This window comes from Sylvia atricapilla, chromosome 2, assembly GCF_009819655.1.
Source record: "Sylvia atricapilla isolate bSylAtr1 chromosome 2, bSylAtr1.pri, whole genome shotgun sequence".
Taxonomy (NCBI): domain Eukaryota; kingdom Metazoa; phylum Chordata; class Aves; order Passeriformes; family Sylviidae; genus Sylvia; species Sylvia atricapilla.
Window position 1 is genome coordinate 48,440,789 of NC_089141.1, and position 23,282 is coordinate 48,464,070.

The 23,282-nt window shown below is 35.1% G+C and overlaps 1 protein-coding gene across 1 annotated transcript in view; it reads left to right on the forward strand.

Annotated features, from left to right (window-relative positions):
• Window positions 1-23,282, forward strand: part of NBEA (neurobeachin) — a 456,143-nt gene that overhangs the window by 105,062 nt on the left and 327,799 nt on the right. The window contains exons 8-13 of the mRNA XM_066313167.1: window positions 1,061-1,207; window positions 8,375-8,572; window positions 8,976-9,109; window positions 17,099-17,207; window positions 19,671-19,823; window positions 20,568-20,736. Of these exons, the coding sequence (XP_066169264.1) occupies window positions 1,061-1,207; window positions 8,375-8,572; window positions 8,976-9,109; window positions 17,099-17,207; window positions 19,671-19,823; window positions 20,568-20,736 (910 nt within the window). The remainder of the gene's footprint in view (window positions 1-1,060; window positions 1,208-8,374; window positions 8,573-8,975; window positions 9,110-17,098; window positions 17,208-19,670; window positions 19,824-20,567; window positions 20,737-23,282) is intronic.

The following is a 23,282-nucleotide window of genomic DNA, read 5'->3' on the forward strand; positions in this document are numbered from 1 at the left end:
TAAAATAGGTAAATGAGAAGAAGATTCATGAAATTCAAAATCCTGGATACTTCTTCCCTCACCTGTTCTTAAAGCTGATCTCCAGGATCTTTGTTGGTCCTGACACTTGAGTCCCCTTTTTCTTGTTAACAGCCTATCCACCTCAACCAGTTGCTGTAACACTTTCACCATTAGGAAAACACTTCAGTTTTCCTAATGGAGGTTCTACTGCTATGCTGATTCAGCTCAAAAAGTGGTGCCAGATCTTTGTTTCCATTCAATAAAGTACATATGACTCAAGAAAGCTGTGAGAATAACCTTCGAAGACCCTTCAGCTTCTTCCTGTTGTCCTTTTGTCCTGCATCATGTTTTCTGGTTTCTCGCGTCTTTGTTGTAGACAGTTTTTTGGAAGCACATAAAAAACATAACCAAATCCTTGCCAAATAGCCACAAAAATTCACTTCAGATCTGGAATAATATGATGTGGGCTGATGGAGAACAACAGAAGGGAGGGATAGTTTTTGGAGAGGCATGGAAAATAACAACTCTTGGGAGTGTAGAAGAAGATTTAAGGTCAAACGGAATCATTATAAGCTGTGGTCAGAGAGGAACACTATGCAACAGCTACAAATTAGAAAAATCTGTATTTTTTCCTTTTTTTTTTTTTTTTTTTTTTACTTCTAGAGGTGTTTAGCCCTCTTTGCACAACAGTAAAAGAAGATATTTCAGCCTGTCTTCTTGTATATTAGCAGTAGGAGCTCTGAGTACAATTACAATGAAGTTCAAGTGTATCATATTCCTAGAAGGCAATAGGGGGGATTATTTTGTACTTGAATGTTCTATTCTAATTTTCTCTGTTGTATGTTGACCAATTAATAGAAGACAAATCCCAGCAGCCAGTCGTATGGACCTCTAAAATAATTAATGCTGCAATATTCAAAATTAAGTCGTTCACCACGGGGTAGTAATAAAAGATTGATAATGGTTGGTTTATAATTTTAATTCCAGCCTCCCTTTATTTGTGGCTTTAGTAGCTGTGCATTAATATTATTTAATTATTAACTGCCTCTTTCTGATACAGAGCTATGATAAATGTTTTCTTGGATCTTCGGAGACTGCTGATGCAAACAGAGTGTTCTGTGGCCAGCTTGGAGCAGTATATGTATTCACTGAAGCACTCAACCCAGCACAGATTTTTGCAATACATCAGTTAGGACCTGGATATAAGGTAATACCAGATCTTAAGAAGCATAAAACTGGAAAGAGAAAATTATTGAGAGTTGGAAGATATGTGAAGCATGTGAATATTCCTCCTAGAATCACTTAGATTGTTTTAATGTGATTTATTTCCAGCAACATTTTGTCCAGTATCCTAACTAACCCAAATTATGTACCATCTTTTTGAAAGACGGAATTTTTGTTTAAAGCCTAGCTGAAGTATGTCTATATGTGAAAATTACTATGGGTCATAATCAGATCAGAGAAATTTTGTATTTAGTGGACTTAATACCAGTGAAATAACTTTCTTCTCTACAGCTTGTGTTTAAAAACCTGAGTTAAGGCAGATTAACATTCAACAAGGCATAATAAATCAATTGTGTTCAAATTCATGGTTTCAGACAGTCTTGTTAAAGTAAAAGTTGAGCTTTTTACTCATGCTTTGTTGCTGACATTGAGAGGACAGATTGGACAAATTAATGGTGCCTGCATAGACTTGGATTTCCAGTCAGACACGTGTCTCAAAATGGGTGTGTATTGTATTATTTCATCAAGAAAAACAACATAGACACTTCACAGAAATCTGCAGAAACTCTGTAGTGGATAACACTTGAAAATTAATCTAACTCTAGATAAACAATAATGAATTTCAGTTTATATTATCACTTATTCCCAAAGTGTCTTTTTTATAATTTTTGAAATTTGTGGTTTCATTCAAAGTAGATTTTCAGTTTTTCGATATATATAATATACTCTGAAAACAAAAACTTTTAAAAGCCATAAGTTAAAATCAACATTTAGATTCTAATAGTATTAATTTTGTGTGTTGAAAATGCACTTAACTCTTAATCATTTGATTATTGCTAGCAGTTGAATGACAGAGACAGTTAGAAATATATTTTATGATATGTACCTATGTAGTTTAAATAACCGTGGATATATCAGAATTACTTGGAGTAGAATTCTATTGCACATAGTTGATGGTTAGAATCTTCCCTGAAACTAAAAATATTTAGTCAGTTAAGAAAAGCCCTTCATCACCTGTGCAAACAAGGAGTATTTTATACAAAACTATATGCAGTGTTTTGTTTGGACAAATATTTCTGCAAATATTTTATGGTCATACAAAAGAAATATATTACAAATGTACAATACATAAAAATGTAACCGTGTACTTCCTAATAATAAATGTAGCAAACCTTTATGAATTTATTAAATTACTAGATTCCAGTATGCAGAAGCATACTGAAGTGATATCAAACAGGAATAAGGCTTTCATGTGTTTCAAGAAGTGCAAATTATTATGTAATAGTTTTTGAGTGTTGAAGGCATTACTAAGGATATGAGTTTCATGCTAAATGACATTTCCAGTAGTTACTTCACTAGCCTTATTACAATTGTCAAATTGCCCTGCTTGATTCATAGGCTTCCCTTAAACTACATTTCTGCACACCTCTAGCTTCTTTGTTATATTTTTTTAAATGTCAGCTATATTTAGTATTTTTGGCAAATTCTTCTTTCATGTGTCATGGTTTTAGATTTGTGTCATGCACACAGAACAGTTAATACCCCCTTGCTCTCTGAAGATATTTTCTTCCTTGTCTAAAGATCTGGAAGTATGTTTTACTATTCAATGCCAGTTAAAAGGAACAGGCTCCCAGAGCAGTACCCTAGAAATAACATGTATTTATTTGAGTTTCTTATTCTCCCCCAAAATAAGACACAACAGAAGACTTTTTTGGACCTTTTTGCAGCAGAATATCTACTCACAAAAAAAGGAGCTATGTCTTGTAGTTTAGAGATTTCAGGGCACCAACTGCAGCTTTCATTCAAAGCTTGCCTGTTTCATATATCCTTTAAGGTTATTTCTGTAAATCCTTTCAGATTCTGTGCTTATGCAAATGTCCACCAGTTCAGAATACTTCAGTATGGGATTTAATAGTTTAAAGGAGTCTCAATTGACATAAACTTGTATTCCTGAACATTAGAGATCATGGTCTTGCTCTTACCCAACATGCTGATGCAAACTGACCTTTCAAAAACTTTTCTTAAATAGTTTACTACATTTCTTGTTCATTCTAATTGTTGGTCCTGTTTCCCCAATGGGGAAATTCAACTGTTCAACATTTCCTAAAAAGACCCTAGATGGATTGTAAACTCCAGTTGTGCCAAACTTTTTCTGCCAAAGAAGGATTATTTAAAATATTTGAGATATTTTTGAAAATGTCTTCATACAGATCTTTTTTCCATCCTATGACAGTATATGGCAATTCCTTTGATTTAAAATTCATACTTTGGTCCATTGTATCTGAGGACCTGATTCTTTAGGGGAAGAGACCATTCCTCTACCTACTTTGCTCCTGCAAAGAGGCTATGATTTTGCCTCTCATTCAACTGCCCTCACAATCATTCATAATGCCCCTAGTCTACCATGACTCCCATTAAAACCTCTGGAAACAGAGAAATCTGCATAAACTACCAACATACAGGGTAGTTTGGACATGCCTGTTAATATACATAGTAAATAATGCTGCAAATGACATCGAAGCCACAAAGTTCAGGAAAAGTGAGAGCTTGATCTACAAATATAAATGAATCTGTTGCACCTTGTCCCACTCCCGGTCTGTGGTACAGGTAAAAGCAACAGGTTTTAGGATTGACTAGAGAAGCAATTAAAATAAGTCCGTCTTACTATGTATATCAAATAATTATTTTTGTATAATGTTCATATTTTTATTGCACATTGCATGCTTGTATAGAGTATAGTAACATAGAAACAGCTCATAGTCCTTCCATGCTGATCTTGCTTAGCATGTTCTTGTGGGTGCATTTGGTTATAACCAGCATGCTTTAACATAAATTGATGTTTTGGTTTGAAATACTACATTTTCACTTGTAACAAAAGGGTGGGGTTTTTTCCAAAAAGTTACATTGTGTGAGCAGTAGTATGGAGAAACTGACACTCTTAGTAGCAACTGCAAAGAAATTATTCATAACCAAATTTTTAAGGGGAAGAGAAGCAAATATACTGGAAATTGAACCACATGATTTGTCTCTTCCCCATTAAGTCTTCCCAAATTATTCCATAATACATTTTGAAATTTAAAATTGTATTTAGTAGAAACATATTAAGATCCAATATTTGCATTCCCAGATTTTTTCTGTAATAAACCATGTTCATTTTGAGCCTTGCCATTGCTGAACAGGACTTTTACCTACTCTGTGGACCTTTTCAGTTTCTGAAGATGGAAGAAAGAAAAATGAAATGAGAGCAGCACCCTTGTTCTCCTCTGTGCTTTCCCTGCTGCCCATCCTCATTCCCAGGCAGCAAAGAGAGGAAAGCCTGTCTGCACTGAGATCCCGAGGGGCTGATAAACACAATGGAGGGGCGGGGGAGGTAATGTGAGAGGAAGAGATGCATCTGATACCAGTTTGGCGCTGTTTATGAAAGGATGCTTCTCAAAGCCCTGTTTTAATAGCCCTATCAAATCTGTGCCACTCCTCCTAACCCTCCCATAGGTATTTCAAAGCAATTTATCAGGTTATTCCATATGTTGCTTATGAGTTTGGTGTTGATCAGTGCTGCAGTACCATTCTTTTTGTCACATAAGGTTGAAAAAAGAATACACTCATTCATGCATACACACAGACCAAAATAGCACCAAAAATTCAAATCTGCTTTGACCAATCATATACTACAAGAAAATATTATATGTATGATTACTGAACCTACAGGGGCAAAATGTAATGAATAGTAAATAAAAAGCTGCAGTCTTGTTGCTAAATGAAGGGGGAGAGCTGCTGGTATTCAAGCAGTGTTCCTGGTCAAGCACAGATTCTTTTACTGGAGAATACAGTGCTGGAGTAATTCTCATCTCTTTCTATTACTTCCTATTCCTGTAGGAGCAACAAACACACTTTATATGGATCCTGTATGTGTATTTTTACCTTATATAGAATATGCTAAATCCAAGGCTCTTTATTTCTGTCTTGATGTCCTCACACTGCTTGTGGCAGACCTCAGAGTTGCATATGCACAACAGCCTCTATTACTCTCCTGTGGATGTGTTTTCCCAAGTCCGCAGTACAATATGCATGTACTGAATTTCCTTTATCTTTCTGTGGATTGATGCCTGTAATAAAGGAGTATCATATATCAGAATTTTAGCCTCTCTTTACATTATGTTATAATAATCTTTTAGGTTACAAGACCAGAATTTCTAATTTATGATAACTTTTGGGAAATTATTCCTTTAATTCTTGGGTTTTTTCTTCAGAAAGTGTGAGGCAGTATTATGCTGATTCATAACTTATTTGTGTATGACTTTCAATAGTGATCTTTGATAAATTCTTATGGCATATTAAACACTGACAATGAGGAGATACAATAATGTCAAAATTTCTGTATAAAATTGATTTAACTTAAGCAGTTTAGAACACAGCAAAATTTCATGGTAATGAAATGATAAGATTTTATGTTGAAAGACTGTCTTATTTAAACAGGAAATTTATGAAAAATTATATGGTGGAAAAACTGTATCAGTTTTGGAATCTGAAAAAGCTGAGAGGCATGAAAGATTTTCATGGTACTAAGTGTTTTCATGTGGTAAAACATTAAAATACAGTACATGTGGATATCTTTTGCAATCAATGAAATCACTAAATTATTTTTCCTCTGCAGAAATTTCTATGCAGAGATTTCTCTCTGCAGAGATTTCTATGTATAGTTAAAATGCCCTCTGGGGTGAAATACATGTCACCTTCCTCAGGACAAATCTGTGATTTGTAGCAGTCATTTCCTGATAAGTGAGATGTAGGCAGCCGTATCAACATAGAGCCAGCTCTCAAGTTCTAAGCATAATATTCCTTCTTTGAGAATTTCTACTTCAGTAAGTAGTGCAGCACAATAGGAACACATTTCTAGATTAAAACATTTAGTGCTGAGGACTCAATACTCACAGTGTGTGATATTGCTGTTTTTACTTTGGATTGGCTGTAGTCTCATCCTTTGGGCTGAATGAATATCATCAATTGCAGGATATTTGAGTTTCAGCCTGAAAGTTGTCTCTGGCTCTGAACAGCTTTGCAGTATGAATAGAGTAATAAATAAGGACCACTGGGAGTTTCCCTACAGAATACCATTTGACTCCAAATCACAGAGTGCTTGAAGAAACCTCTGGTCCAACCTCCCTGCTCAAAAAGGGTCACCTAGATCCAGTTGTCCAGGACTATCTCCTGAAAGTTTTTCAGTAAGTCCCAAGACAGAGATTCTGTCACCTTGCTGGGCAGCTTCACAGTGAAAAAGTGTTTTCTGATGTTCAGAAGGAGCTGCCTTTGTTCCAGTTTTGCCAATTGACTTGTGTCCTGTTACTGGCTACCACTGAGAAGAGTCTGATTCCATCTTCTTTTTAACCTCCCTTCTGTTATTTATATATGAGATCCCCTCTGCTGCTTCTTTTTGCAGGTTGAAGAGCCCCAACTGCCCTGGCCTTTCCTTCAATCTCGTCACTTTTAGTGGCTGTTCATTGCACTCTCTCCAGTAGGTCTGTGGCTCTCAGTGGGAGCCCCGAACTCCAGGTGTGGCCTCACCAATGCTAAGTAGAAGGGAAGCAACACCTTCCTCCACCTACTAGCAAGACCCCTCTTAGTGCAGCTGAAGATATTATCCTCCATTGTCAAATGCAGACTGAACCACAGACTTGCCATTTGCATGCATTTGCCCTTCCTGCTTGTGTTTTCTGTTATGGTGCCTGTGTCTGGTACCTTTTCAGTATTGCAGCCTCCCTTCTTCTGGACATCACCAAGGCTGGGGCAGTGCTTACTGACAGATGTGCTCCTGGGGTTCTCCAGCAGCTCCAGTCAGGTGGCCAGTCCGTTCAGTTGTGACCCACATACAAAGGGGTGCTAGTCAGCAGACCTCTTATTGCTATGTGCCTGTCACTTGAGCAGATGTGCTTTCTCATTGTTTCACTATAATCAAAAGGATTTTCTTCAGTGTTTCCAAAAGCCCTGAGAGCTCTGAAAAGCGTGGGGTTTATGGGGCTACATATAAATGGTAGGAACCTCTAATTTTTTTGGACAGAGCAGCTGATAGCCTCTAAGTGTCCTGTTTTTAGTTCTAACATGGATAACAAAAATCCTCAGTGATAGAGGATTTCATACCGAGAGGGAAAGGGGAGATTTGGTAGAACCAAAGGAATAAGGAGAACTGTGATCACTATATGCAGTGAAAGCAAGGGAAATGGTTCACATATAATCTCAGAAATCAATTACTTTAAACTTAGTAAATATTTTAGGAATAGCATTATATATATGTATACATGCACACATATATATTTATATCTTAATTTATAATAAAATAGTGGTCATTGCTAAAAAATTTGCTTTTGTTGTATCAGTACAGCACTGTGTTACTACTAGTTATCTTTTTGCCACTGTTAAATGATTGTCATATGTGATTGTTATATGTCAAGTAAATCTGACAATGCTTTTCAGAAAGACAGAAATATGTCTTCTTGCACTTTATTGATTTGTCAGTGTTCCCAAAAAACTTAATTTTAGTTCAGATATGAATCACGATATGTTTAAAAATAACAGTTCTTCAGTCTTCCTTGGAAAAAGCTCTGAATTTGAGAATAATTAATGTGAAATGTGGTATTTATGATTTATTTTTGATTTTATTTTATTTTAAGTGTTTTATTAATATACACTCCTGACTATTAACAAAGTATAGGTTTTAATGTTAAAAAAGATTCCTTTAATCAACATAGTATAGCATTTTATATTCTAATTTGAGTGAGTTCATAAAAACTAAAACGCAACATGTTTAATTTGTTCTTTGTTTTTAATGTGTTTTTTGCTTAAATTTTATTTTAACATATTTATGGCTGGTTAATGTGACTTTTTTTAAGATAGCTACTTCTGAAACTTGTAAAAACTGACTCTGAAAGGAGAGATAATAGATAAAATACCAAATAATGTATTGACACATTGATGTGGTGTAGACTGAAATGAATAAAATCCATATCATTGTTCAGTAGTGTTCAGCTACTGATAAATGCAAGCAAAGTTTGGTAGTTTATTTATTCCCTCTCAAGTCCAATGTAGTTTTTTTAACATTTTGTGGCAAGGAATTTGTCTAAATTAATTACTTTGTAAAACTTGTGGTTTTTTTCAGAGCACATTCAAATTTAAATCTGAGAGTGACATTCATCTGGCTGAGCACCATAAACAAGTGCTGTATGATGGCAAACTCGCAAGTAGCATCGCTTTCACCTATAATGCAAAGGCCACCGATGCTCAGCTATGCCTTGAATCCTCACCAAAGGAGAATCCTTCAATTTTTGTACACTCCCCCCATGCTCTCATGCTTCAGGTTGGTGCTGCTAAGTTGGTGTTCTGTGATTACTGTTGGCTGAATACTATGCAGAGGATAATTTGTAGGCTAGTATACAGAGATTGTTCTTTTGTGCTCTCTTGGCTCTTAATATAACTTTCACTTCAACTGTTCTTTCTTTGTTCCCTTTATAAAGCAAGGAAAAAAAATGTTCCGTAAGAAGTATAGACTTCATGCTATAAGTCATAGTTTGCCATGATACTAAAAATTTTCTGTTTAATGTTTGCCTTTAAATATAGTGGTTAAAATTGATGTATAAACGTTGATTCAAACTTTTTAAAAGTCTGCACTCAATTTGGTGTTAAAGTGCTCAAAAATTACATTTTAACTGTCCTTTAAAATTGAGATTAATTGTGTTTTTTCTTTTATTTTATGCATTTAGGATGTGAAAGCTATTGTAACCCACTCCATTCACAGTGCAATTCATTCCATTGGAGGGATCCAGGTTCTTTTTCCTCTCTTTGCCCAGTTAGACAATCGACAGCTGCACGACAGTCAGGTGGAAACAACAGTTTGGTAAGCCTCTTTTAACCAAGATAGAAACTGAATTAAGCTTACAGAATTTTTCCTCTTTTTTTGTGGGAATATTCTCTAACTTTTTATACATTTTACCTTTGTTTCTTTTAAAAAATTATTATATTTTAAAAAAATGATTTCTTGTACAGAACTGATACGATTAAATGATGAATTCAAATCACTCTAGAGTCTTTAAGGGTAGTTTTATGACAGTTCAGCCAACCTCTGGAAGAAATCAATAAGTTTTTACATGAGAGTACAATGTTGTTTACCTTCTCAAAGTCTGTGTCTTTGAATTTGAATTCATATTTCATAACATTCAAAAATTAATTATATAATTAATGTTCTGACACAAAAAATAATTATATAACATGGTCAAAAAGTCACAGAGCTATGATCAGGCATTTTGTGACCATATTACAATTGCAGTAGTGACTGGGGAAATGCCAAGAGAATTTTAAGCTGGGACTCATGAAGTTTCTCCTCTGATACTATGAAGACATCTCTAAGTTGAAAAGCCTTCACAGATGTTAATGCTTCCACTGGAACCTACAAATCTGTTAATACCCATGCTGAGATAGGATCATAGAATCCTTTAGGAAAATACTTCTAAGATCATGGAATACAACTTAGGACTACAAAGTCCACCACTAAACCATGTCCCTAAATGCCACGTCTACATATCCTTTAAGTATCTCCAGGCATGGTGACTCCTTTCTCAAAACTAGTTCAGCTATGGTTATTTTTTAAAAGATCTCTTGCCATGTGCCTGTCAGGCAGGCTCCTGTCCTAGAGGCAGCTAAACTTCTCCAGAAAAATTTGTGGCCTAAATCCTTGGGGGTAACAAATCTGAAAAGGTAATGCTGAATGACTGGTGTGGTGTTTCCCTGGAGGATTATTTGTAACCAAAGCCTGCTAGAAAGCAGTGTTTAGGGGCAAGATAAGCTGGCTTTTCTATTTGAATTAAGTGACAAAATGGTGTATAAAATGACAAAATAGGTGTATAATGCAGAACATGTTATTTATTTTCCTGCCTATAATAGTTTTCTATTACTTATTCTGGATACTTCTTATTGTATTAGATAGTTCATTAAAAATAGTTAGCTGAAAAAACAATTTAATAATTCTAAAATTGTCAACAAATTTGGAAGACAGAAAAGCTGGTTGTGTATTGGCTAATGTGGAACATTTTTTAAAGTAGTTTTTGCAGGATATACTTTGCATCAAAGCCTTGTAAAGTAAGGGAAATAGAAAAAGAAATTCTTGGTTTGAAATAAGCTTGGGAAAAAAGAAATCTCATATGTTTTTATTTATTGGCAAAGCAGAAGACAAAAATGCTTTTTTCTAGCTTAAGGAAAGTTATGTGTCTCAACACAGGAATAAAATGTATGTTAAATTCATTAATGAGCTGAACCTGGAATAGATGACAAAGCAATAACTAGACCTTTTAAAAATGAACAGCTCATGTAATGTAAGTTTTAGGACTTGAGATAAAGACTAATTCTCCCCATTAAGTGTGGTCTGCTTGTGTGGGGTCTGCCCAGCGAGTGAGAACATTCACAATGTTTAATTGAAAATGTACTGAACATTTCTGGAGTTAGTTGAACTGTAGTTAGAAAAAAAAATGTTCTTGAATAAGTCAATGCATTTCTTCTATAATTAGATTATATTCTAAAAAGAGATCTGTAATTCATTATGCTATATGATTGTACAAATGCATAATACAAGAGAATGTGATCCTAACTCAAGAACGTATTGAAAAAAAATTAAGCAAATGGCTGCTTGATGAGATGCAATTTGTATGTTGAATTAACATGATTTTGGTCTATGTACATTATTTTCTCATATTTTATTTAATGGGGTATAGGTATCTAGAAAAATAATTCTAGAAGTGAACAAGGAAGTAGGCAAATAAAAGAATAAAATATTTTTGGAATTAAAGAAAGAAGGTAACGAGGGAAGGGTGCTGAACATGAAAAGGTTCATTTGAGGAGTAGAATAAGGGAAGTGATGCACTTAGAGTCCTTTCCTTTCCCCCCCTTGCTTATTAGATTATTGTCTTTCTTTATGCATCTGATGCTATCAGCATCAGATACCTATCTTACCTATAAAAGTATATTTGCAACAGCAACAAAGGGCTGTCCCGGTTCTACTGCTTTTCTGAATCCTTCTCACCTCTTTCTCTCCTGCAAATATCAAAATCTGTTTAATAAGCTCAGGATTCTCAATTATTTGATTTATTGTTTGGATTTTTTTAATATTAGAAGGGCTTTATTAGCAGAACCCCAAACCTCATCATCTGAAAATAAATAAAAGAGTTACTTATGAAATATAGATAATTTCAATAAGACTGTATAACTGAGCATCTGCTTTTTAAGATTTACAGTTTGATAAGAAATATAAAGGTTTCCTGTAATTTTCTACAGATATGAAACAACCCAGCTTGACAATAATTAGTTTGATGTATTTGTTTTATTTATTAACCTAATATGAAAACTCTGCGAGTTTCAAAAAATTTTTATTAATGTCTTCAGTTTAAGTGAATTTATCTTAAAGATCATGGCTGCAAATAAGATGAATGACATGTAGTATCCTATTTCCCTAACTTGTCCTCTCATCCTGTGTTTCAAAAATTTTCTTGTCATAGCTGGCACAGGTATTTGAACTTGAGAGTAGGTCTGGAAGTAATCCTTCCTGAGGTGGTCGCATTTGCCTTTGTGCCTCTCATGGAGAGCCAAAGTCCCAGTCCATTGCTGCCTCCAGTGTAAAATTCAGAGTTTGCATTGTTGAGTGCTGGTAATCCTCTTCCTCTCTGTTTTGAAAGGAGGAATGCTGGATATTGCTCCTAACATTTCACATCACTAGTGTGACCTAGCTGTGATCAGATAAAATCAGTTGTATTTGAATTTTTCCCAGCTGTGAATGTGAGTTGTCAGATCGGTCTGCCTGGACAAGAGTTTATAATGAAAATACAGCCACTGCTGCAGTAGAAATGTAGTAGAAATCTGTTGTAAACTCCTGAACTGCTGTACCTCTGCATACTCCAGAAGATCCGGGGACTGCTGAGGGTGACTAATTTATTACTGGAGTCTTTATCCCAGAATGTTTTGCCTGTAAGCAGAGGTGACTTGCTTCTCTAGTTCTCTCACACAACACCTGTTCAGCTGACTCATGTTTATGAATGAACCCTGATTAGTAGTCTTATTAGCTTCATCACATGTTTGGAGAAAATAATTGAAAAGCTATAAGAAAGAAATCACTCCCCCTTTCTCTTCAACAAGCTTACAGAAAGAAAAAAACATTGTTAAACTGGAAGTCAAGGAAGCACTTAAGAGAGCTGCCATAGCTGTAGCTCATGGAAACATTCATTGTTTGTATATGATTTTCATTAATACTTTATCTGTTTATGCTAAGATTAATTTTCAGTAGTTATCTTACTAACCACCTGTGATGGAGTCATTCATACAATCTTTTTGTATTACTTTGGAAAAGCTGAAAATACAAATAAAGGATTTTAATCTTTATAAAGGATTCCTTCCCAAAGAGAATCAGACAAAGCAAATATCCGCATCATTCTCTTTCATATACACTCTTCAAGTTAAATGGTGTGTAATTAATAATCACACTTAGATCTCCTTAGCCTACCTTTGCTAAAGGTGCCTTTTGTAAAACCCAATCCAGATAACTTTGTAATGCACAATCCAAGATGGAACTTGTATTAAGGCAAATCTGTCAGGGAAAATCATAATGGGAATGAGTAGTCTAGAGAAACTGATCAGTGTAGTGGTTTAAAAATAAAATAAAAGTGCTGTAACAACAAAACAAAAAGCTAAGGCAAATTTCACTTTTATCTTAAGGGGCTGCAAATTCCTGACTTCTAAGGTACTTCTAAACAGTAACCATTGGGGATACAGCACCATCATGCTTTGGTCTATCACCTTTTTTTTTCTCCTGCTTTTTAATAATGGAAAACTACTGGATTTTTTCCCCCAGAAATTAGTTATATTTTCAGTAATTATCATTGTTCTCTGATTTAGTGTTGGTTGACATATAGAGTTTAATTTTCTATCTATATCTTGGCTCCACTGCAGACAAACTGATCTGTTCTAGGAAGAGCATGATACAGAAGAGATGTGGGAATGGGCTGAAATATCCCTTATATTAGGGCTGTATAAAGTAGGAAAGAATTGAAAGAAATTTTATGCAGCAGTGCACAGAGTTTTGCAGGTTTAATGTGTAATGTCAATTACTGTGCAGCCATCTGATGCGTGTTAGTTGATGGTAAGTTTGTTAAATTCTATTTGAAAAATGTTCAACATAGACAACAGTCTTCTCATCAATATTATTTTCCCTCCATCAACAACAACCTTTTTAAAAGAATGCTTTTGGCAACCTGCTTCTGCTGATAAATATTTTCACATTTCAGATCTTCAGGTTTAATTTGTGTTCAGCTGCCAAGGTGAAGAAATAAATTAAATATCCCTAGAAATTGTTAAAAGTTTTGGATACAGTCCTCCAAATTAGATTTAATTCTTAGAATGCAATATTGAGGGGGAAGAAGACATTACTTCAGTATGGATTTTTATACCTAGATAGACATTTCCTTGAGGTCAGTCTGACAGTGTGGGGAAAGAGAAGTTTTGAAGAGGCTGGGAAAGTTTATCTGACAGTTCAAGCAGGTCAGATACTCTGTAAAATATGTAAGATGAAGAACATTACACGTGAAACCAATGTTGTGTGCAACAGCTGTTACTTTAGTGCAGTTTCATTCCTCCCTCCTCCTCCAAAATAGAAGTTTCAGCTGAAAGAAGTCTAAGCAACCTGTTTGAGGGGAAAAAGTCCACAAAACAAGACCCAAGCCACAAATACCATACAATTCCCCCCAACCCCTCCCTAAAAGGAAAACATTACAAAAAACCCCCAATCCCACAGACAGCTGTAGTATGTTTTCTGCCTGATCATCTTCAGGTAGTAATATCCTTCAGTACAGTACATGCAGTGAGAATTTTAAAAACTTCCATTTTGATTTTATATTTCTTTTATGAGTTAAAATATTACAGATCTTTTACTTCATTATTTTCCTGCATAATAATGTGAGCAAACTGCTAGTTAAATTCAATTATTATGTTAATTTTTATCAATACTGTGGTCCTATACAGTATTCATCTCTAACTTCATTGTGCCTCTATGTGCCTGCCAGATGGTTCCCCTTAACTGCTGCATTTTCTGGTACTTGGATTTTTTTAATGTGCTTGAAGGTGTAATGATGCATTCATGTGTGCTATCCCAAGATTTGAATTACTATATACTGCAGTCAACTCTATTATTTATGGTGGCAATCTTGGATGATGCAAAAGGATTAGAAGTTAGAGTTACTGCCTGCAGACCTGAGCTGACTCTGCAGAGCTGGATTGAGGTATCTTTATGTGTCTGGATCAATAGATGTTAAAAGCCATTTTGGAATTAAGTAAAAGCATAGCTCATTCACAAAGACATTGGCTAAATTAATACATTTTCCGGAAACTAGAAACATGCCATCACTCTGCAGAAGCAGCTAAGGTAGCTCTGTGCAGAGGTAAGGTGGGCAGGCAAGATTAATTAGTTTAGCCATAGCCTGCATAAAGGTGGTTAATATCTAAAAAATTGATATTTGGGCACTGGCTGCATCTGAATTACTACACTTCTTTTGAGTCAGTCTTTCTTACACAGAACCAGCTTGTCTGTATCTGTAGCATGGTTAGGTATAAATTGGTCACAGACAATTTCTGAGTTGACTTGTGGCTCATGTGTGCTTAAATAGAGGGAAAGAGGGGAAAATATTGTTATGGTGTCAGTGTATCTTATAACTTGCATTCAGAGTCAGTAAGAATTTCCAACAGTAGTATAAATATTGTATTGATATAAGACTAACTCTAGCCCATAAGTTTACATCCTAATTTGTAGAATGAACAAGTAAATTGTGAAACGAATTTAAACGGTTTTGACAAAGTATTTCTGAGAATAGAAAATGAACTGAAGTCAGTTCATGGTACAAAAATCATTACAATCCACTTTAAAAGTATTTATTTGACATTTGAATATAATAGTATTTGCTATTGTAATTTAAATTCTAATTCTGCAAAGATATATGCTGTTTCTTGACTTAATGCGTAATGGCTTGTTGTTCTAAGTCATAAGGTTACTCATAGAAGATGATAGTAAGCACCATATATCTAAATGGAATTTTCTTTTACCTATTCAATTAAAAAAAAAAATCTAAATTTAAATCTTCAACACTTTATGCGAGCTACTTATGGATTTTCATGTAGTAAAAACGATTAGATTCTTATTTTAGATGACAAATACAATAGAAACTTTTGGTTGGAGTAAGAAAAAAGTGATGCATATAATCTGGGTTGAAGTTGATGTGACAGCCTGACAGGCTGTTTTGATAAAAGCTTTGGAGTACTGTAAATGGATATTATCTGTGTTCTTTTATTGCTGACACTCTGTGGAGCATTCTGTATGTGATTTTAGATGGAATATTATGACCATTCAACAATGAAGAAAGACAAGGCACTATTTCGTGTTCCCAGCATGTACTTGGGCTACTTCTGTTCTTTTATGTGACAGCCTTACTCAACAAATAGAATAAGTTTTGTTTTCCTCAGCACGGTGGTTATTTTTTGGTGCTGGTGGATTAACCAATCTCAACATCTATTTCAAAGAGATTCTATTTGAACTTTTAAATTACTAGATACTGTAAGAAAAGTTGAAATTTATCAAGTGCAGGTTGGAAATTTTCTCTAAGTCCCTTTTTCATACCTGCAAACCCCACAGTTTTCACTCTTGCCTGTGCCTACTACCTATATGAGAATTTTTGTGGTTGCAGATACTTGTCTGTACAGCTAGGAACTGTTACAGCTATTTAATTTTTAGAAAAGGAATAATGACTATACATACAGTATAGTATGCACTGTATATGCACTACAATACGTGCTACAATAACATCTACCTTTTTGAGATATTTGAAAAGTGATTTTAAATACTTCCTTTCTGTCATTTTTTTTCCTTTCTCCCTTTCCTCTGAGTTTTTCAGCAACAGATGAGCATGTTTTTGTTTTATTCTCATCACCCAGGAGTCAATTATGATTTATATTCCCTATGGTGGATTGATCTGTCATGTTTCCACTGCTGGTTTTCATAACATAGTTTCACTTTGTTGCCAATTCCATCCCCTGAAGCCTTTCATATCTCTTATGTTTCTATACTGTAACCTTCTCTGAACACTGTTCCTCGCTATACTTTCTGAACACTTCGCTTAAAGATGCTGCTGGGGAAGGGCTGTTGGGTGACTTCGTTGTAGCCTCTGGAGTCTCTCTATGCTTTCCTAACTGGATGAAAAGTAATCCTTAACCTTTATTTGGGCAGGCAGATATTATTCTTGTGTTTGGTCTTTAGAAAGTTTGAAGGAAGCTCTCCACCCTGTTGTTCCACTGTGGTTTGTGGTGGACATCATTGCCTGTGTCTATGTTCAAAGCTTTTACGCCTCCTTTCTGTGTTAGTAGTGACTCTAGGGACTGAAAGTGTGGAACGAGGACTTACCTAAAGGCTGCAGATTTTGCTGCTTCGCATAGTTATTCTGGATAGTGAAATGTTGGACATGTCCCTGCCAGCATCATTCCAGCACTGTCAACGGGAATCCTCTCCTGCCTCTTTCAGCTGCCAAAACTTTGGCTAAAACTGCAAGCTCCAGGGCTGGATATTTAAAACATGGCATAGTCATGGTCAAACCAAGAGTTCTGACAGTGCTTGTGAATATGAATTCCCACGCCTATCATTGTAATATACGAAAAATCACTGGAGGAATTTCTCCACAGGAAAAATAATATCTGTATTCTTTTAAAGAGCTGTTCACTACCTTAAGCCTATTTCTATTCACTTCATAGCTAGTGATTGTTAAGAAAGCAACATTTTTAATCGGAAAAAAATCTTGTTCTTTACATGCAGTGCTACCCTATTGGCTTTCCTGGTTGAGCTTCTTAAGAGTTCAGTAGCCATGCAAGAACAAATGCTTGGTGGAAAAGGATTTCTAGTCATTGGCTATCTCCTTGAAAAGGTACGTTAGGAGGGTTTTTATCATTGTTCCTAGTATTTCTACTGCCATTGAGGTACTTTCAATCACTTGGCTCAAATATCTAGTGGAATAAAACATATTTGTGATATAGGTATTGCAAATTAAAATATTTTATAAGTTGTCTACTGGAGTCTCTTAATCTTTCTCATCCTCTTACATACCAGTATTCAAAAAATCGATTTTCTTGAGGTGGTTCTGTTCTCTTATTTATGTTCTTACTTTAGATTGGTTTGTGAATCCCTTTAAAGTATGTTAATTTCTGCACTTTCTGTTTCCCAAACCTGCTTAGGAAATTTCTCATTTCTAATTTCTACAAACATAGCAGAAATGTCACAACTGAGATTTTTGTGTGTGTGTGTGTGTATGTAGGTTAATAAAAGTTAAATTAATCTTCTGTGATTCAATTCTGAAAATTGTCGAAATAGTTGCCCTGTGTTTTGAAGAAAAACTGTAACAAGGTTTAAATTCTGAAAGAAGTAGTTGCAAGGGGCATTCTGTGTACTTGCTAGTTTTCAGGCATGATGAGCAGTTATCACAAAACTCAGGTTCAATTCACTTTTCTGAGGAATGTCCCCTGCCTCCCTGCCTCATGACACCCTGGTACTGGGGTTCAGTAATGTAAATAATCTGAGACCAAACTACTGTCAGTTTATGCTAAGATAGTGATAGTCCTACGATTGAAGCTCATGTCTCTGACATTCTTGAGTAATGGGTTTTTATTACCATGAGGTCAGCATAGCAATCTTTTAAGCAGAAGATAAAAAAAAATCACAATATCACCTTTCAAAGATGTTCTGAATTTTGAATAAGAATGATAAGTAGTGTTTCTCATTCTGTTCCCTTTGTTCTTTGCAGCTAGGGAAATACCTTCACTCAATACCGAAAAGTAGATTTTCTGTGCTTCTGTTTTCACTACTAAGCAAGTGTGATTTAGAATTTCAAAGAACTAGCCTAAGGTGGTGGTTTTTTCCAGGGGTAGGTTTTCTTGTGCCATAACCAGAAAGAATTTACAAAGCTGCTAGCTTTGGTTTGATAAGTTACACACAGGCAGACTGCTGAGCCCTCATGGAGGGCTTTCTCCCGAATAGAGCACTGTGGTTTATGCACATGGAATACATCAGTTTAGAATGTTGTACATGATTTTTTTTTTTTTTAGAAGTTTACATACTCTTCTAATTAACACCTGCTATGTTCATTAGACTTGGGCATGTGAATATTTAAAAGGATTTCCATTGATCACAGCATAATTCTTAAAACATATGTTGTTTTCTGGGTGCCTTTTTACATTGTATTCACTTAGCTTCAGTTTTTTGAAAGGATGTATTCTATTTTTTTCAATATGTGCTTATATTTGGTTAGCACACATGGTGGGAAAAAAATCCTTTCATTTCCTAGTCTCAATTTCATTATTTGTAAATTATCTGTTGTATCTGTTATTCCTTTGCATGCAATCAAATACTTCAGAGACAACAGAAAGCTTTTTTTTTTTTTTTCTTGAACTTCCAAACAGTATTTTTGTTCTTATTAGTTGCAGATTATTTGTTGTGAATTTTGATGTACAAGTGAAAGGAAATTCACTATCCAGGCTGAACTTGTATTACTGGCAAGTAGACTTCAGTTCTAAAAATAATAAATCTCCATATTCCCAGATTGTACTTACAGCATTAAAAATAATTGAAAAATAGAATCACAGAATCGTTTAGGTTAGAGACAACCTTTAAGGTGGAGTCCAACTGTTAACCCTGCACTGCCAAGTTTACATCTAAACCTAGTTTAGTAGTGTGTAGTTTACATCTACACAACTTTAAATACCTCAGGAATGGTGACTCCACCACTTCCCTGAGCAGTCTGTTCCAGTGCTTGACATTTTGTGGAGAAGGCAAGGAGAAGGATGTCTAGAATTTTTTAACTCTGTTAATTTGGTATACAGAGAAGTTTGTCAAAGTCCTCATGCCATGTTACTACATAAGAGCAGGTCTCAAGAGTGATTTTATGGCATGTGCTATGAAACTGAGAGAGTCCTGGAATTTGAGGAAACCATGAACCCAACTCCTTCAAATACCTACTTAAGTTTAAGAAACAAAAGTAAGTCTCCAAATAATGCGTGTTCACACAGAGACAACCAATCTCATTAAGACACTTCTTTAATTTAAGAAGAGATAAGGACTTTAGATGAAGTTCTCAAGAATTATACTGTAAAATGTAGGATCCTGACTGGATTCTAATAAAATGAAAACAAACTCCAGTAAGCAAAATGCCAAAACCCCTCAAAAAACTTTTTAGAAAGTATAAACTGCCTTCATATTCAATGACATCAAAATATGCAAGGCTGCACACATTTAGTAATGATGAGCCAGGTGAAGATACTGCTTCATAGTTCTGCTGTAATTATATTAAAGAAGATTCTTTTCTTTATCTTTTTTCATTCTAATTATTTTCCCCCAGTCATCTAGAGTTCATATAACCAGAGCAGTTCTGGAACAATTTTTGTCATTTGCCAAATATTTGGATGGATTGTCTCATGGAGCACCTCTACTGAAGCAATTATGTGATCACATTCTTTTTAATCCTGCTATCTGGATACATACCCCTGCAAAGGTAATAGTTCACTTGAATAATTACTGTCTTACAACAAAATTAAATACCTTTATTCTTTTATAATATTCTACTTAGGTTTTTGGCTTTTCTCTTTGAGGTTTTCTTTTTATAAACATGGTAATAGCATTTATTTTTAGATCATGAAGTCTGTACACTGATTAACTATATACTCAAATTTCTTTTATAATTTCCTAAAAGCAGTTGAAGTATTGCCTAAGGTTCTGTCTGATTATATGAAAAGACTGTTTCAAGAAACCCAGTCCCTTTTTCAGTGATTGCATTACATTGTTTTCCTACAGATTAAGCATAAAATTTTGTACTTTTAGTTGCAGGAAAAATGTGTTTTGTTACATGTTAATGTAAGCTCTCATTTTAATTCAAATTATGTATTCTAGTTTGATAAAATCTCTAAAATGTTGTCTTTCATCTCTGGCAATAATGAATTATTTGGTTTCCTGAATACTCATAGTTGAGCTATGTGAACCAAAGTGAAAAGTGGCACTGTCCTAAAAACTGAAAATATATACTTCTGGTTTAAAAAGTCAGGATAGAAAACAAGCAAATATGTTTATCATTACTTAAATCATTCCTAGGTACCAGTGCAGCCCTTGCCCTAACCAGAGTTGTAATTAGTTTTTCATTTTTTTTTGTATTCTATCCGAAGTCTATTCTGAAAAGTCCCCCACAATTTAAGGTTACTAATAGAGATGTTACATTCATGTGAATAACTGTTCCATTTCTCAGGTGCAGCTATCCTTGTACACCTACCTGTCAGCTGAATTCATTGGGACTGCTACCATCTATAACACCATCCGCAGAGTGGGCACGGTGCTGCAGTTAATGCACACGCTGAAATACTACTACTGGGTGGTCAACCCTGCTGACAGCAGTGGCATTACTCCCAAGGGATTGGGTAAGTGCAGCACGTAGGGAAGAAAATATGAGCATCTCTCCTGTAGGAAGGTTTATGATGTAACTGTCTGAAAGCTCCTTGGATCTGTGAACAAGGAGGTAAATAAATGGCAATGGTTGATCGCAGTGGTCATCAGTAGAAGGACTGTGGAAGTACTTTTTGGTGTATCATAAACCCATGCTGATTATTTATGTTTATATGTATTCCCAGAAGATTTCAACCTTGGTCTCCAGTCATCCAGCATATACTTATGTGGACATACTTTAGGAAACATTAAAAAGATTGAGTTTTCTTCTTCTGTAATAAAGAGGAAATATTATATGTATTTCATATGCCAAAGAAAGCTTTCTGTGATTTGAGTGCTTAGGAGTGTTAAGTGATCTTGAGAACAGAGTGGAAACTTCTAGTTCTCACTACAGAGAAGTGTGTTTCTGAAGCTGTATTCTTATTCTGACGCTGTATTTCCAGTTCAATGGTATTTTGTCTCTGTCCTTATAAAATAGAGATTTATTTAACTTTGTTTAAAGTGATGTGCTTAGCTTAGCACAAGAGCTACTGAATGAAAGCACCAATAAAATGCAATAATGGAGACTGGTTGAGTTCTGCATGTTACAGATGTGTACTAACCAGAGCAAATAATTCTAATCCTATACATTCTGGCTGTAACATCATTACATTTAGTTATCTAGTTGTGTGAAGCAGGAGGGATTTAGCTGAAAGTCTCTCAAAAAATACATGATAAAGGAGAATTTATTAATTATTTTTATGTTGTAATTGTTAATGTCATACTGAGAAGTCTAATAATTGGAGAATGGTTTTAGTACATGTCACTAATATTAATTCGTATTACATATCTAACACGTTAATTATTAGGCAATTCTTATTTGTAAGTGAGCTTTACGCATAGGTGTTCCCCTCAATATTTTTTTTTAATAAATAAAACCAGAAGTAACAATTCTTTTCCTAGATTAGGTGTCCTAATTGGCAATGAAGGTGTTGAAGGTCACAGAAAGAGCTGCTCTAGGATCTTGGATAACATTTATAGTTCTCACATAGTATAATATTAGATAAAGATAAAAAGTAGTCTTCAAAAATTATTAAAATTTATTTTAAAACACTTAACAAAAGCCCACTGTTCTCTATTCATTTAAATGAAAGATTTGAAATCGTAGATAATGAAAATTACCTGTGGTGGTTACTTAATTAGCTTGAAATCTTTGTCAGTGATAAATTATGTTATCCACTTACGCTGATTCTGAATTCTTCCTGCCAAAATAGAATTAACTTCTTTTTTTTTGGTGCCTGCAGTGAAGATGCCTCCTTCTGAGCTAGATGTCTGCTGATTGTGCACAGTACAATGCAGGAGTCAGTTGCCTTAATACAGGTTTCTAGCACCATTGTAGTCTCAGTGGGGATCTTGCCTGCCTCTCAGAAGGATGCAGGTTTCTTGTGTATCCAACAAATCTACTTGTTTTGGGTAGATGTTTTGCATACTTTGTGGCATGACAACTTACATAAGTAAGTATGTTTAGGAAGCTGTGTCTAATCTGTAATTGACAGGCACTTGAGAAAGGCATTGTTTGAAATGCAGTCACTTCCTAGACTGCATTGCCTCTGTTGATTAGATCTCCACTGACCTCGGTGGGAGGTTAGGAGCTGGTCTTCTCTGGGAACTACACTGCTGATGTCTGAAATTAGGGTGAGCTGAATCCTGGGAGTGGCTTTTGTCAGATTCATGCTTTCAGAGATCAGCTCTGTTGAGGTTTATACTGTTATGCTGTACAGGTACAGTTTTGCCAACAAATTAATTGTATCTGAGATCAGTGGGGAATTGGGATGTTTAAAACTCAGATTGTCAGTTTATGTGCGTTGTGTTTGCGACTGTAGAATACCCAGCTGTTGTGAGGTAAAGTTTTCAGGTGTCAACCACCATATTTACAGCTAGGTAGAGACTTGGAAAATTCCTCAATTAGCTTGAGAGTGCAAGTTTGATAATATAGTCCAGTTGTTATGGCTGGGATCATTTTTTAAATTTCTTTTTCTGGTATAATTGTTTAAATTTAAAAAATTACTGTGCTTCTATGTCATGATACTACTACCTAAAAACACTTTGAAAATGTACTGCATATTATAGGCTTCTTCCCTCTGGCTAGGTTTGCTCTTTGTGGAGTCAGTGGCATTTCTTTCTGTAGAAAGCCTGGATTGTTTTTATCTTGCCCAGATCTGCCTCTTTGCAATTAGCTGTGTATTTTGAGTATTTGTATGTGTAATGCCAGTTGCATAGCTTCAAAAAATATGTAATGTATTCATCAAAATCTGAACAGAAGGCATGAGCTACACAAGGATACAAAATTAGGAATGAGAAATGAGTAAGTTAACTCTAAATTAAGCATAGATATGGCTAGTTTACATTCCTATCTTTTCTTTCATTCAGAGTATTGTACATTCTCCTCTCATTTGTGTCAGTTCCAGACAAGATTTTTTTTTTTAATCTGGAAGGCAACCAGGTCAGTCCCTGAAAGGTGTAGATTAGTGGGTGCTTGGTA